General features: G+C 39.8%; 1 protein-coding gene across 1 annotated transcript in view; it reads right to left on the bottom strand.

Annotated features, from left to right (window-relative positions):
* Positions 1-14807, bottom strand: part of LOC148361447 (voltage-dependent T-type calcium channel subunit alpha-1H-like) — a 161558-nt gene that overhangs the window by 53163 nt on the left and 93588 nt on the right. The window contains exons 10-12 of the mRNA XM_088342125.1: positions 11513-11871; positions 1921-2072; positions 1635-1820 (exon numbers count right to left, since the gene is read on the bottom strand). Of these exons, the coding sequence (XP_088198251.1) occupies positions 1635-1820; positions 1921-2072; positions 11513-11871 (697 nt within the window). The remainder of the gene's footprint in view (positions 1-1634; positions 1821-1920; positions 2073-11512; positions 11872-14807) is intronic.

A 14807-nucleotide genomic window follows, 5' to 3' on the forward strand; every position in this document is an offset into this window, starting at 1 on the left:
ATCATGCGAGCATCAACAAAAAGGATCAATTACCCATGCCAAATTCACATTTTTAGCATGTGTTCAATGAGTAAATAGAAAAAAAACACATAATAAGCAAATTTAAATATGCTATTTTGGATTAAATAGGCACTTTTGGCAAGGCCTTCTCTGCTTGTCGAAAAATATCTGAATCATGTGATGTTAATAATATGTTTCCCATGAATACTTAATAAATAATTCAAAATTGCTTGTCAGCTTCCTTTAATTGCTTTTCCCCTGTTTGCGCTGATTGATTCCAGGTGTCTGCTTTCATATTCAAGCATTTAACCAATCACATTTCAACCATTACTTGTTGCCAGGGTCAGTAATCTAACCGGAGTCCTTCACAATGAGCTCTGCAGGCCCGGGGTCATTAAACAAGTGTTAACGAAGCTGTTGGTTTAGCGATTGAGATTTGGTGACACCCTGGTCTTCTAGAAGGTGTAACAAAACATCAGCGATTTCACAAACTGATTGGCTAGGGGTATCACAGCAAAAATGTGAACAATAAATTACCCTTCTACACTGCTTCTGTCAAACTGACTTTGTTAGCCCTAAATAGGATAAAAATGTATGCCAGAAATAGGTTTTATGGTTTGTCAAACCCAACATTCAAAAAAGCCTGGAGAGTATTGCAAAACGCAGAAAGTTTAAAATTCTAATTCGAAGCACGATTAAGAACAGGGATGTCAGACTCATTTTGGCTCTGGGGCTGGATATAGACTTTGTTTTCAGGTGGACCAGATCAGTAAAAAAATGTCGACTTGAAATATTTCAGCTTTTGTTTTTTTCAGTATTATGATGTACGATTAACCCTATATATTATAATCACAGATGAGAGGGGATTTTTCCCAAGCATAGCACGTTTCTCAACAAAAGACGAGAAAAAAATGATTTTTCTGTTTCATTAAATGCTTTAATGTGTTCTAAACGTTAAGTGAATGCAGCTTTACACCTGAACCAAATCCCCACGCTATAGAACCTCAATTGGACGGTATAAAAAAATAATGGTTTGAAATAGATACAAAACAAATAATAAACAATGGAGCTTGGCCTACTATAGCTGAGAGTACATTCCCCAGATCCCGCTCATTCATCGCTCTGAGCGTAACGGAGGGGGATGCGTTCAGTCTGCATTCTGGACGTCAGCTCTTTTACAAATTGATAGCCCTCTAGTGGCTAGAAGAAGTATTTGATTTGCATTTGTTTAAAAAAAATCAGATATTTTGATTAAAATGACCTAGATACTCGCTTCTGTTTTTGACATACTCATAAATGTTATAGCGGGCAGGATTAAATCATCCAATTGGTCGGTCCGGCCAGTGGGCTATGTGTTTGACCTGCATGATCAAGAAGCTGGGGTTAGAAAAAAAAGGTTGAAGACAAAGTGAAGAGAACGGTTTTGGTGGCTAAGTAGCATACACCAGAATGTTAAGAATATTTCAGTCCCTAAAACAGCTTTCAAGTAGCAGTGTTAAATGTTTGGCCATTTATATGATGACACACAAAAAGTCTACAGACGTTATGCCCTGCAAACAGATAGAAAGTCGTCCATTCTGTAAGGAAAGTTAAGGTGGTGACAAACCCAAATACTGTAATTTTGAATCCCATACCTGAAGATGAAAATAAAGAGCATCAGCAGCATGCAGAAGGTGGCCACGTTGTCCATGGTCTTCATAAGCACCACCAGTTGCCTCCTTAACGCCGGCAAGAAGCGGACCAGCTTCAGAACCCGCAGAAGACGGAAGGTACGAAGCACGGACAAACCTCCGTCGGCCTCACCAACAATCTCCCAAACGCTGACACACGCACAAAAAATATTCAAATAACATCTCCAAATGTGACTGGGAACATTAAAATGCCCTCTAAAATGTCTCGCGTGTTAAAAGAACATTCCACCTGATGATGACGATGATGCTGTCGAAGCCGTTGTAGGGGTTCTTGATGTAGCCAAAGAGTCCAAGGGCCAGGACTTTGAGCAACATCTCTAGGCTGAAGAGACTTGTGAACACCATGTTGCTGATCTCCAAAACGTCCGTCAGTTCCTGCGGCTGGATACAGGACGGCTTTAGCTGAATAGACTAATATATGCTTTTATGCTGTAATTCCTTGTTGCAAGGCAGAACTTAAATGTAGAATCAAATCCCACAGAGTCAAATGGATGCATTTTGTATCATTTTCACTCCACAGATTTTTGCTGCGCAGACTATAGAGGTTAGTTGTTTTTTTTTTTATTGACAGAATGAATAATCAATGATAAGTGTTAGTACACCTTTTCATGGCCAAATTCAAGCACTTTTTAAGGACTTTCTCCAGTACCATTCAAAGAAGAAATCCGATTTTGCAGATCCAGAAATATATTTGCGATTCCCATATGAAATTTTGAATCTTAGCTGTCCATTCACCATGTCATATGATTTTTATATTATGAGTGAACAGCAACTATACTTGTGTGTACATAATTTTAAAAACAACTCTCAATATACAGTAGGAGTTGAGTAAAATGACGTCAGTGATTTGTAGATTACAATTTCAGTTGCAGGAAGTTCTTCCCCTAAAAATTTACCACAGGAAAACACTACCTTATTTTTTAGCGTGGCTCATAAATAAATGTTCATAATTTATATTTAATGCTTGCACAAAGAAACATTTCATAGTGCTGCTTCATAGGACGATGCCATACAAACTAAAGATAATCAGTTTCCGTTTCACGAGAGAAGAAATGCAAAAGCAAAGCAACACCACCAGAGAGCCGTGTCTGCATCATTTTTAAGCAGACTTGCGAATCAAGGCAACAATTTCAAGCATTTACTAGCACTTCACCCTCAAAATTCAAGCACAATTCAATCCTTGAATACATATTTAAATTAAAGAATTTTCAAGGACTTCAAGCACCCAGGCAAACACCGTACCTAGTAATAAAACAGATCAACAAAAGAGAGATTCATAAAAAGAGGCCTTTGCTCGGGAAAAAAAATATGAAGTAGGTTGCTTTTCAAAAGGAACATACAGTATGTTATTTTACCAGTAATGTGTACTGAGGTTTGTGTATAGTGAGGCATGTTTTATTATTCTACCTTAACTTATAAATGAAGTCTATGTGCTGCTTCTTTTGAATAAAAACATCAATAGAAAGGTATCCATCCATTCAATCCATTTTCTGCACCGCTTATTTCAGTAGGCTCACGGGGTAGGTGATGGAGCCCATCCCACCTTACAACCTTACCTCCCCCTACCTTCGGGCAGTGGGTAGGGGACACCCTGAACTGGTTGCAAGCCAGTCGAAGGGCACACAGAGACATACAACTCACTTGCTCATTCACACCTAGGGGCAATTTAGACTGGCCAGTTAACTCGACGTGCATGTTTTTGAAATGGGGGAGGAAACCGGAGTGCCCGGAGGAAACTTTGGCAGGAACGGGAAGAACATGCAAACTCCAAAGAGTAAAGCTGGTAGCCGGATTTGAAACCCATGACCTCAACACTGTGCTGCAGACGCGCAAACCAATTAGAAAAATGGTCATACAATGAGAAAAACATTACTGGATGACTTGACTTGTGGCTGAGGTGTGCACCAGAATCCTTGGTCTCACTATCACCCTCCACCATGAGGCAAGAGAATGGCATGCTTCACTTTGCATCTGCAGACTCTCTGTAAACTGATATGTTACATACAAACTGTGTTCGGAATATTGATAATGTAAAGTGAAAGTTCAGCAGTTAAGAAAAAGGAACCCCCAAAATTGCGCAGTTAAATGAAAACAAATTTTAACACTACAGTATATAAATATAACCATCTTATATATTTATAATTTAATATTCTCGCGTTCTGTGACTGCACATGACTGTATTTAACATGTCAATATTCTGTATGAAAACACATACACGCATACACGTCAAACTGTTGAAATATGTGAAGAAATGTGGTTACAAATCCATGCTAAGGAATTAATGGCGCTAACTGAAAGCTGGGATTCAATTAGTTTTATCAGGACCGAGTTACATTTGCATAATTTCAATTTGTACAACAGAAATACATTCTGCGTTTTAACTCTAATTTAACCTCAATAAAACAAAGTTTATAATGTGCCTGCAGCACCTAGCCCATACAGAAGGAAATAATCATTTATAACAACGCTAGAAAGAAACCATATGGAATGGGGAAGACATTTATTTATACAAGTCTGCACGTGTGTCTGTCTGTAACATCTGGCAGTATTGCCGATGTTCTCCAAAGACGCCACGGCGGTCTCCGATGTGTTCCAGACAAAACCGAAAACTGACAGCAGGGTCGCGTGCATTGAAACGGCAAACGTGTAGAGTATAGTGCAGCACGGAGCTTGTCAAAACAGGAAACTGCCTTGACAAATATCTTTGTCCAAAGTGGACAGTTGTATCCATTTCTCTGAATTAGCTTCAATGTCTAGAAAGATGCAGTAATCAATTTCAAGGATCACTCAACAATAGTTTTTTATATCTAAAAAAGAAATGTTCTGCTGCGTTAATTGGTTCCAACCAATTAAAAAAAGATGCATTAGTGGTGCCTGTTGATATTAGCTGATTAAAAAGAATCAGACTATAAAGTTTTGAGAAATGTATTCAGTAAATAATCCAAATTGCATTGAGTTTCCTGATGCATAATATTTACTATGCGGTCGTCTGAATCAAATTGAATGGTTTCGTTCACTTTGAGATACATTTTAAAAGACCACAGTTGAATCACTTCGTTTTTAAAGATATTAAGGAATTATACACAACCTAAAATTCCGATCATACCTCATGCGCCTGAAGCATTAAATCAGGGGTGTCAAACTAATTTTAACTCGGCGGCCACACGATAGAACAAACATTCTGTCGGGGGGCGGACTAGTAGATTAAAGAGAAAGAAAAAGAGAGAAAGAAATGAGAGAAAGAGGGAGGGAAAAGGAGAGAAGGCGGGACAAAGAAAGAAAAAGAGATAGAGGGAGAGAGCGTGAGAAACAAAAGATAAAAAGTCGTGAGAGAGGGGGAAAAGAAAGGGAGAGGAAGAAAGATATCCAAAGAGAAATAGAAAGACAGAAGGAGAAAAAAGAGAAAAGAAAGCGCCAAGGGTATGAAGAGAAAAAGAGAAAAGAAAGAAAAGGAAAAAAGGAAGTTAGAGCAAAAGAAGTTAAAAGACACAGAGAGAGTAAGAGAAAAAGAGCAACAAAGGAAGAGAAAAAGAGAAACACAGAGAGTTAAAGAGGCGGAGACAGAGTGTGAGAAAAGGGGTGGGAGAGAGAGAGAGAGAAAGAGAGAAATAAATACACAAGTACAGTGTCTTTGTGAGAGGCACCTGGCTTTAGCAACATCAAGTTGACATATTTCAACGTGCAGCTTGTTTTTCTCTTGCGCTTCTCTGAGTGTTGTCTCGCGGGCCGAATTCAATCCCTTAGCGGGCCTGATCTGGCCCGCGGGCCGCCTGTTTGACACCTGTGCATTAAATGATGAAGACCTCGCCTTGTTTGACCTTTTCGGTCCCCTTACTCATGAACACAGCTCAAGTGGTGTATATTTCCTAGGCAACCTCTGCTGGGATGAAAACGCCGGATATGTCCTACAGTTGAGTAAATAGGCCAAAAAGGCAATCTACCCTCCGCAAATCAGCAAGCCTTCATTGACTTGCTTGTACTGTCTTACCCTCCCTTTCCCAATCGCTCTCTCTCACTCACTCTTGTCCAAGGGTCACACTTTAATTAACACTTCAGGTCTTATGAGTTGCTCACATACACGCACAGACACACAAGCACACATTGAGCGGCGATCTCAAGTGAGTCTTGTGGCAAGTGTTGATTGCATTTCATTGAAGCCAGCAAGCACGTCATTAACACGCCTGTTTTTGGCATCATTGCAGCGTGAATAAATCTAGCCAATAAGTGATTGTAATGTCACGAAGCGTAACCCAAAAGCTGCATCAATCGTTTTTCAACGTTGCTGACGGTCTGTAGAAATTACTACCGTAAATTCCGGACTATAAGCCGCTACTTTTTTCCCAAACTTTCAACCCTGCGGCTTATTCAGTGATGCGGCCAATTTATGTAATTTTTCGAACGGCCGCCAGCGGCGCTTGAGTACATAAAGTGAGATTTAGACCAGTGGAATATATTCGCCGAGGAAGACTGCAACTTCTTGGCTTGGGCATAAATTAAATTACCGTAAACATACCCTCATCATGCAAAATGCAAAAAGAAAGGCACATGACGCAGCACATGAAGAAGATGAGGACGGTATGTTTTTTTTTAACAGACCCGTTTTTTACCAGACTGTGTTGCGAGCGTGTTGCTAGCGTGTTTTGGAATAAGGGAGCGTGGGACAACGTCTATATGACAAAGTTTCTTTCCGACACTAAGGAAGGCAACTTTGATGGCTTCAGTTCTAAGGAGGAAGATGAAGACGGTTTACCGTGATTTTTACAAGTACAGTATGTTTTTTTAACAGACCCGTTAACTGTGTTGCGAGCGTGTTGCTAGCGTGTTGCTACCATTAACTGCCCTGTCACAGGCACGGATTGGGATGAAAGTTACCGTATTTTCCGCACTATAAGGCGCACCTAAAAGACTTTATTTTTTTCAAAAGCTGACCATGCGCCTTATAATACAATGCGCCTTATTTATGGATCAACATTAAGTTTTCCAACTAACTTGCAGCCGCCGACTCGATTTTCCCCCGAACGCCAAGTAGTACGCGGTGGATGGTGGGATTTATTTACCGGCGTTTCATTGGCTAACCAATGTGTCAATCATCAGTTGAATCGATCACTATTGGCTAAAGTTATTCGGAGGTCAAGAGGCGGATCCTTCTTATCATTTACAGACTGCCATTGGCTCAAACGGCAAACAAAGCCTGCAATTGGCCGAAAAAGATGTGTCAATCATCAGTTGAATCGATCACTATTGGCTAAAGTTATTCGGAGGTCAAGAGGCGGATCCTTTTTATCATTTACAGACTGCCATTGGCTCCAACGGCAAACAAAGCCTGCAATTGGCCGAAAAAGATGTGTCAATCATCAGTTGAATCGATCACTATTGGCTAAAGTTATTCGGAGGTCAAGAGGCGGATCCTTTTTATAATGTACAGGCTGCCATTGGCATAAACAGCGAAACAAAGCCTGCAATTGGCCGAAAAAGATGTGTCAATCATCAGTTGAATCGATCACTATTGGCTAAAGTTATTTGGAGGTCAAGAGGCGGATCCTTTTTATAATGTACAGGCTGCCATTGGCATAAACAGCGAAACAAAGCCTGCAATTGGCCAAAAAAGATGAATGCGTATAGCATGTGGCCGATGGCATAGAGAAAGCATTTTTTTCTATTCTGTATTTGTAAATATTGTATTCTCCTGGATTTACTACCCTCACGGATATAAGAGGACATTGCCTGCACATTATTATGAACACAATGACTTCGGTGAGCTATTCCCGGTTTTATATTGTCTTGTTTCAGACTGAACTCGATGTTTCTGTGATAAGCGGTGCAGATAATGGATGGAATGGAGTGTCTTATTAAATTAAACTCAATTCCAAGTGTTTATTGTCATATGCACAGTAAAGTTGCGAGCGAAAAAGAAAATAGATACGAAGGAATGGTTATCATTTCTTAAATCCCAAGACTTTAACCTTCCGAATGATGGAACGATGCATTTGAGTGACATCTTACGGACACCGCATTTGCACGTGTTCACGAAACGTATTTGCGTCTTTGCAAGCTTTCGGAATGTTAAGGGGGTAATAAGTTGGACTGAACTATCTGACTGTTTTGTCCACGTTCCCATTGTAGCGCCTTATAATCCGGTGCGTCTTATATATGTCAAAAATAGGACCAAAAACTATTTTTTCGGGGTGCGCCCTATAACCCGGTGCGCCTTATAGTGCGGAAAATACGGTATATTATTATTATTAAAGCTTTGAAAACTCTCTCGGTGTACCGTCTTTCTTTGTAAATATGTGTAACCATGTAAGATATGTATTTGCAACTGTATATTTTTGTAATGTATTTATTTGTATTTATTTTAGACACTTATTCTGATATGTTTTGCACGGGCGAATGAAAAAGAAGGGGCGGAACAAACGCGGGGTGACGGGAAGTGGGGTAAAGGTGAGGAACAGACAGACCTGTTTGTGGAGAGGGCGGACAATAGTGGATATATATTTTTCCCACCCTTACCTTTGGAAATATACACTTTTTTCCTTGGATTACTTTCAACGGGACCCGGACTCTGCAAGCATCAAACCTTAAGTACTGGTATCATTTTCCGTTCATTTTGCCAGCTGTGATTTTTGGACTGTGTACTGTGTGACATTTAGTTTCAATCGCGGGACTTAAAGTCGCGTTTGGGTTAATTTTGTGTTTGTGTTACATTTTGTAATGAGGGCGCATGCGGCTTATATACAGGTGCGGCTTGTGTAAGTACAAAATCGGCTTTCCTCTTAAAATGTGGTGGGTGCGGCTTATAATCAGGTGCGCTCTATAGTCCGGAATTTACGGTAATTCTTTGTATTTTCTGGATTATAAGGCTGGTCTAAAAACCTCAATTTGGTACTTTTGTTTCATAGTTTTACAGCAGTGGTTCTTAACTGGTGGTATGACGGTTAAGTGGTTAGCACATCCATGGCACAGTTCTGAGGTCATGGGTTCAAATCCAGCTACCAGTTTTTCTGTGCGGGATTTGCATGTTCTCCCCATGCCTGCATGGGTTTCCTCTCAGCTCTCCGATTTCCTCCCATGCATGTAGTGTTCATTGGCCGGTCCAAATTGTTCCTAGGTGTAAATGAACGGGTGAGTTATCTGTCTTTGTGTGCCCTGTGTCTGCCTGGCAACCGGTTCAGGGTATCCCCAGCCTACTGCCCGAAAATAGTATGAATGGGCTCCAGCACACTCGCAACCCTTGTGAGGATAAGCGGTGCAGAAAATGGATGGATGGGATCTCAACTGGTCAGACTTCAGGACCCGACATTACACCCTGATGACAAGCTGCGACCCAAACAAACTTATCCGATTAAAGGAATGTGCAGTATAAAGCACACATAGCATAATATATTCCTCTTTTTCATTTTTTTGCAAAACCAAAATGACTTCAAGTACGGTATTCCCTTCCATACAAGCCTACATCGCGTATAAGCGACCCTGTAAAACTGCTTTAAAATAGCTGCATACGAAAAATCAATTTAAAATATTTGTAAAGCTTGTTCCTAAACATTGATAATTATTTAATTATGTATTTTAGAAACATTATCATACTGGTGAAAAGCTAAAAATTTCTGAAGCATTTGCTGTACCTAGGTCTTCAATGGCAGGCACTTGTACATTATTTATGTAATTTGAAATCCTTTTGAAGTTATCGTTTTGCTTTGACTTAATCGTTGTTGTCTCAGTTTTCTAACTTTCCTTTCCCTTGTCACTAATTTTCTTGGGACCCATTATTATGGGCAGAAAAGAAAATAAAACCAACAATATCCCAATAAAATGAGATATGGTCCCTCTCAAACACTATGATTGACTAAACAGGAAGAAGCAGAGCATTATCTCCATCTACTGTTTAGGACTGTAATTGACCTTTTGTTTTTTTCTTTTTCTCAACATTGTTTTTACAAGGCAAAGGGCTGCAACCCACTTTTGGGTTGTGACCAGTCGCGAGACACTGTTTTAAATGATTTAGTACTGTCCCCCAGAAAAAAAGGACTTCAAATTTGTAATCAAGGACAATGTTGCACTCAGGGCAAACTAATGCCTGACACCCCACATGACGAGAAATGTAGAAGTCTTCAAATTCTCATCTGTGTTTCAAACAGTACCTACTGAGTAGTGTGCAAAATTATGTAAAATGTATATCCAGTATATTAAAAATAGATGGGGTGTCCTAGACATTTTGGTCTCCTACTGCAGTGTTTCCCAAACTGTTATAAGCCAATACACACTTTTTTCCATCAAAAAAAAACATTGATTTATTGTTTCATGTTTAAAGGAACTGTGAGGAATTTAGAACTTTTTACTCAGGGCGCCATCTCCTGGCTTGTGTCATCATTGCAGCCTCTGTGAAGCTTCTTATGATGCGTGTGTAGGTACATGCATTTCTTAGACGCACTTGATTGAACTTCACATAAACTTTTTTATCTTTCTTGGGGTTTGGGTTGGTATTTGTACTGTACTTGAAACAGGCATTTTCTTACTTTCACCATTGTTCATGCTAAACTAACAATGGGGTTGTTTTGTTATGCATTATTGTATTGTTATCCATTTGGAGATATAATTATACATGACCAATTTTTTTCTAAAGGTAAACAAATGACATACAGTAATTCATTTCATTACTGACATCTTATTTGTTTGTTTTTTTAAAACGAATTATGGGTTTAAAGGTGTAATTTATTGCCGGTGCAAACTTAGAATTGATCACTTTTGGTGATATCGTTAAGTAGGTCAAGTGGTCTTCTTCATCTCTGCTTTCACCCGAGCCCGCACTGTCCACTGTTCCGCCTCTTCTGAAAATTTTACGCCGGTAACAAAACGAGTATTGTACATCTCTCTTCTTTTTATCATCACAAATTTCTAATTGTTGTCACATCCATGAGCAACATTTGATACTTCCGTGTACTTTAATATGTTAACGAAAGTAAAATCCTTCAAAAAAAGAGAATAATCGGCGATGGAAAAGAACGCTTCGCTATGCTTGGCGACCATTTTTAATGCCAGAGCGGTGCCAGTAAACAGCAGGATCACATGACTTTGGGACTGGAATGCGGCCTCCGTGCATTAACCCCATTATAAATAAAAGAAAACCACAATGAAGAGAAAGAAGTAGCTCTCATGTTATGTCAAAAGACTAAAAAGGCAATTTTGTTTTGGTTTTTTACCAATGAGTATATTTTAAAAGGCACCTTTAGTTCCTGTACTTTTGCATTTAAAGTTTTGTTTTTACCACTTGTAGGCGCTGAATAATACACACTTATCCTTAAACTCTGTATCTATTTACCCTGGTCATATCCCTCGAGAGGGGTGACCGACAGTAAGTAAAACACAAACACAAAAAGAAAAGAAAAAAGAGAAAAAGTAGCAAAAAACACACACACACATTTTTGGACCATGGCCAACCCAAATGTCCAAACCTCCAGTTAAGCCCCTGGGCACCCAAGTCGGTCATGCTTTCATCCTTCCAGATGAAACGAGACACAAGAAAGCCGCCATGTCAATCGGGTCAGGGTGACACAACACACTCTTCTGTTCAACAGCAGGGCCGGACAGCTTTCACTGGTTTACCCCTGCCGCATCATATAAACATCCCACTATCCTTTTACAACACCTCACCAACAAGAGCTCTAGCTTCCACTATATTTAGACCTCTTTCCTGCAGTGCACTCATAACACCATCCAATCCACGTCAACACTAACCCTTTAAAGACGTAAATTTATTAGAAAAAAATCATAAAGAATTCACACTTTTATGTGAGGTTGTGTTCACGCAGGGGCAGCACACATACCTGTTCATGATACTCAATCCCCATGGACAGCGTGTTGATGAGAATAGCAATCATGATGCCTCTGTTGAAGTATCGACTGCTCACGATCAGCTCCAGTTTGGCCCTTAGTTCGGCCCAGCACTGAGCGCACGCCCGCAAGAGGTGCCGGGCAGATGTGCCCTCGCGCGGGCCTGGGCTCTTGCAGGCTAGTTGTTGCAGTGGCGGGGGACTGGCAACAGGGCCCCGCAGATGTTGGTGCCCCCCGGCCGCCTCGTTTTGGGGCTCGCACAGTTGGTTGTAATAGCTGCAGTACGGACAGGCCGAGGGATCTACGGGGACTTCGCCTGGCAGTGGCAGCGCAGGGTGTGCCGCACAACCTCCTGCACACAAACACACCATCATCGGTACTGATAATTCTATAATGTAGATATCTAAAAAAACAAGACCATGCGAATATCTTTTCTTTATTGCATTTTTAAGAAGTTTACAAAACACATCATATAAATGATGTACTTATTTTCAGTAAATGTCAGATCAATATGATATTTGCTATTTCAACATATTGACCTGACCGCAAACACAATTCATACACATTTTTAAACAATGTATAGCACGTCTCTTTATAAGTGTCAAATATTTAAAAAAAAAAGGTAAATTCTTCGGGAAGACCAACAGATAAGACAGAAAAATATAGCATTAGCATTATCTTTCGCTTAGTGTGTAAAAGGAGTTGACCAGGTATTTCAAACAAAACAATACATAAAGAGAAATAATGAGGTCCAGTACTAATTATTTTATAAAGTCTTCACTTTTTTTCGATACAAACTTCTCTACCAGTAACTGGTTTGGTCCTTCAGTAAATGTATTTTTCCTGAATTCACTTCTCCTTCTTTAAATTTACAGTATAAAACAATAGTGTGTGACAACCTTGTTGTCAACTGTGAAATTACACTTCCAATAATATACAGGAACGACAACCTTGAGTCACATAAAAAGTACAAACCAAAACTGGAAATATCTACCTGTACCTATATTATTCTTTGTCATTTATACAATTAAGTTATTATCATTGTTTAGGTACACGTTTCATAATGTTTTGTATCTGACTGCAGAAACACTACAAGACTATAACTACAGTCTTTATTTGTTAGCCTTTCAAAACCAATTTGATATAACTAATGTATTTCAAAACAAATCTAAAGAAATATAGCATGTAGATGTCTGCGTATATATTCATTCATTAAATAAGAAATTGCTCTCTCTCCAGAATTGGCCTCATGGCCACATTCTTTAACCAAATGCAGCCCGCCACTCCAGAATGTTGCCCACCATTGTTCTAGATTGAATTTGATATCCACAAAACGTGTAAACTACATTGTTTAAAATGGTTTCTAAGGACTGATTCCGAAACACATATTCTAGTTTAGATTATATCTGTGAATGTAGGTGGAATTTCATCTGATCTCTGTCGTGGGGATAAAAAAACGTCAATAAGAAAGAAGGTTGCTGCCGGGATTGTTCGAGCAGTGAGGTGTTGGGTTTTTCTTAGAAGTGTTACTGTGCGTGCACAATCATTAGCGAGCAGCCCAAGGGGCGAGAGAAAGAAGGAAAACGCTGCTGTGACAAAAATATAAGCGAGTCATGGAGAAGGAGCTCTCCTTTTGGCGCCTTGTCTGAAATTGCCAACGCCGTTTCCCTAAAGATCGCTCAATCCAATCAAGTCACTCCGTCATGTGTAACTCTACGTAAAGCTCGACAGGAGGCGGAAGCTTCCTGCCCGAGGGCCTCCATCGCGAAACGTACCCACGCTGCCGCTTCACTGACAATTCAAAATCGTCTTTGATGTTCATAAAAACTTGCGGTTTGTTTGGTTCATTAAGGATTGGGAATTGTTTTCGCCAACACTTTGAACACTCGTTTAATTAATGGCTCTTTAGTATCAACTTTAAATTTAGTGTCATCAATTCAACCATTGTTTTACTTGTCTTTGTAGCCCTAATTGTCTTTGATTAATATCACGGTTTAGACTCATATATATGTCCTCGCAGTTAAAACATTTTGAAGCTAATACTAAAAGCGTGTTTTTCGAGCTTTGTGACACGTACAGGAGTCAGTGTCTTTTGGTATAAGAACACTTTTATCGGGGTCATTGATTATTGTCTTTGATTTTCTAAAAATAGAAAATGTTTCAATTTTTTCCCAAACACATTGGCAAATAATTGTTTGTGTTTGTGTTGTGATGACTGATTAGTTTCACTTGTGCCCGCTCATTTGGCGCCGACCGCGGCGGGCTACCTGATTGGTTCCCCGGCCTTTTTAAGCTCAGTCCTGTCACTCGCCTGTTGTCAGTCCGTCAGTGAACCTCTGTTTCTACAAGGCAAGCACTTTGACTCCCACTCCTGTCGGTCCCGCTTTTTGCACCAGTTTTCCACCCGTCCGTTCCTGATTTCCCCGTTTGTTTTTTTGACCCCGACCACGTTTTGCTCTCCTGTCCCGGCTGTCGACCTCTTTTTTTCCCGTCCTCGACACCACGATCTCCCGCTCCGGAAGATCCACTTACACATTCTGAACACGTTCCGATTCTGTGAGCGGCTTGCTTCCCGCGTCCAGCGAGCATCGGATCGCAGGCGCTGCCTTTCCTCTTTATCTCAATAAACTTGTGGTTAACATTCCGTTCTGGTCGTGACTGTTTGTTTCAATAGGATGTTGAAGACCTGAATTTGCTTGAATTTAGAAAGGAAATTGCAACATCTTTTTGATGCAATAGCAGAAAACTTAAAGCTTAATATAAGTGTAGTTAATCTCATTTTTCGGTACATCAACTTGTTTTTCTGGTCAAAAATAAGTACATTTCTTTTTGAAATATTAACATTGTCTTTTACAGCAGAAGGTTGATAATTTTTCTTTTTTTTTTTAATCTTGGTGGGAAGTATTTCTTAAAGTGGGACCAAATATATATTCTCTACTCCATAAGATCATTTTGTTTATTTTAAAGATTGAAAGTGTATAATCCTTTCCCCCCCATGTGTTCTAATTAATATCCAGGTTGAGAGAGACTACAGGAGTAAAATCAAGCTTTGGAGGAGAGCAGTCCCTTTGAGGTTTGTACAACAATAAAAACAAATGTTAACAAATCCGAATATACTCAGGGTCCGTGAGTAATGAACTGCTGTGTGTCCTTCACAAAAAGCATATAAAAATTGTCTGACCACTGGTTTTATAGGAAATGGGCGTGGTTTGGAAGAATGAAGCATTGCTGGTCCAGTGGAAAATTGCCAAACCTCTGTCCTCACAACAAATCCCGGTCAGACTGAAT

The sequence above is a fragment of the Urocampus carinirostris genome, chromosome 8, assembly GCF_059441175.1.
Source record: "Urocampus carinirostris isolate Australia breed hairy pipefish chromosome 8, RoL_Ucar_1.0, whole genome shotgun sequence".
Taxonomy (NCBI): Eukaryota; Metazoa; Chordata; class Actinopteri; order Syngnathiformes; family Syngnathidae; genus Urocampus; species Urocampus carinirostris.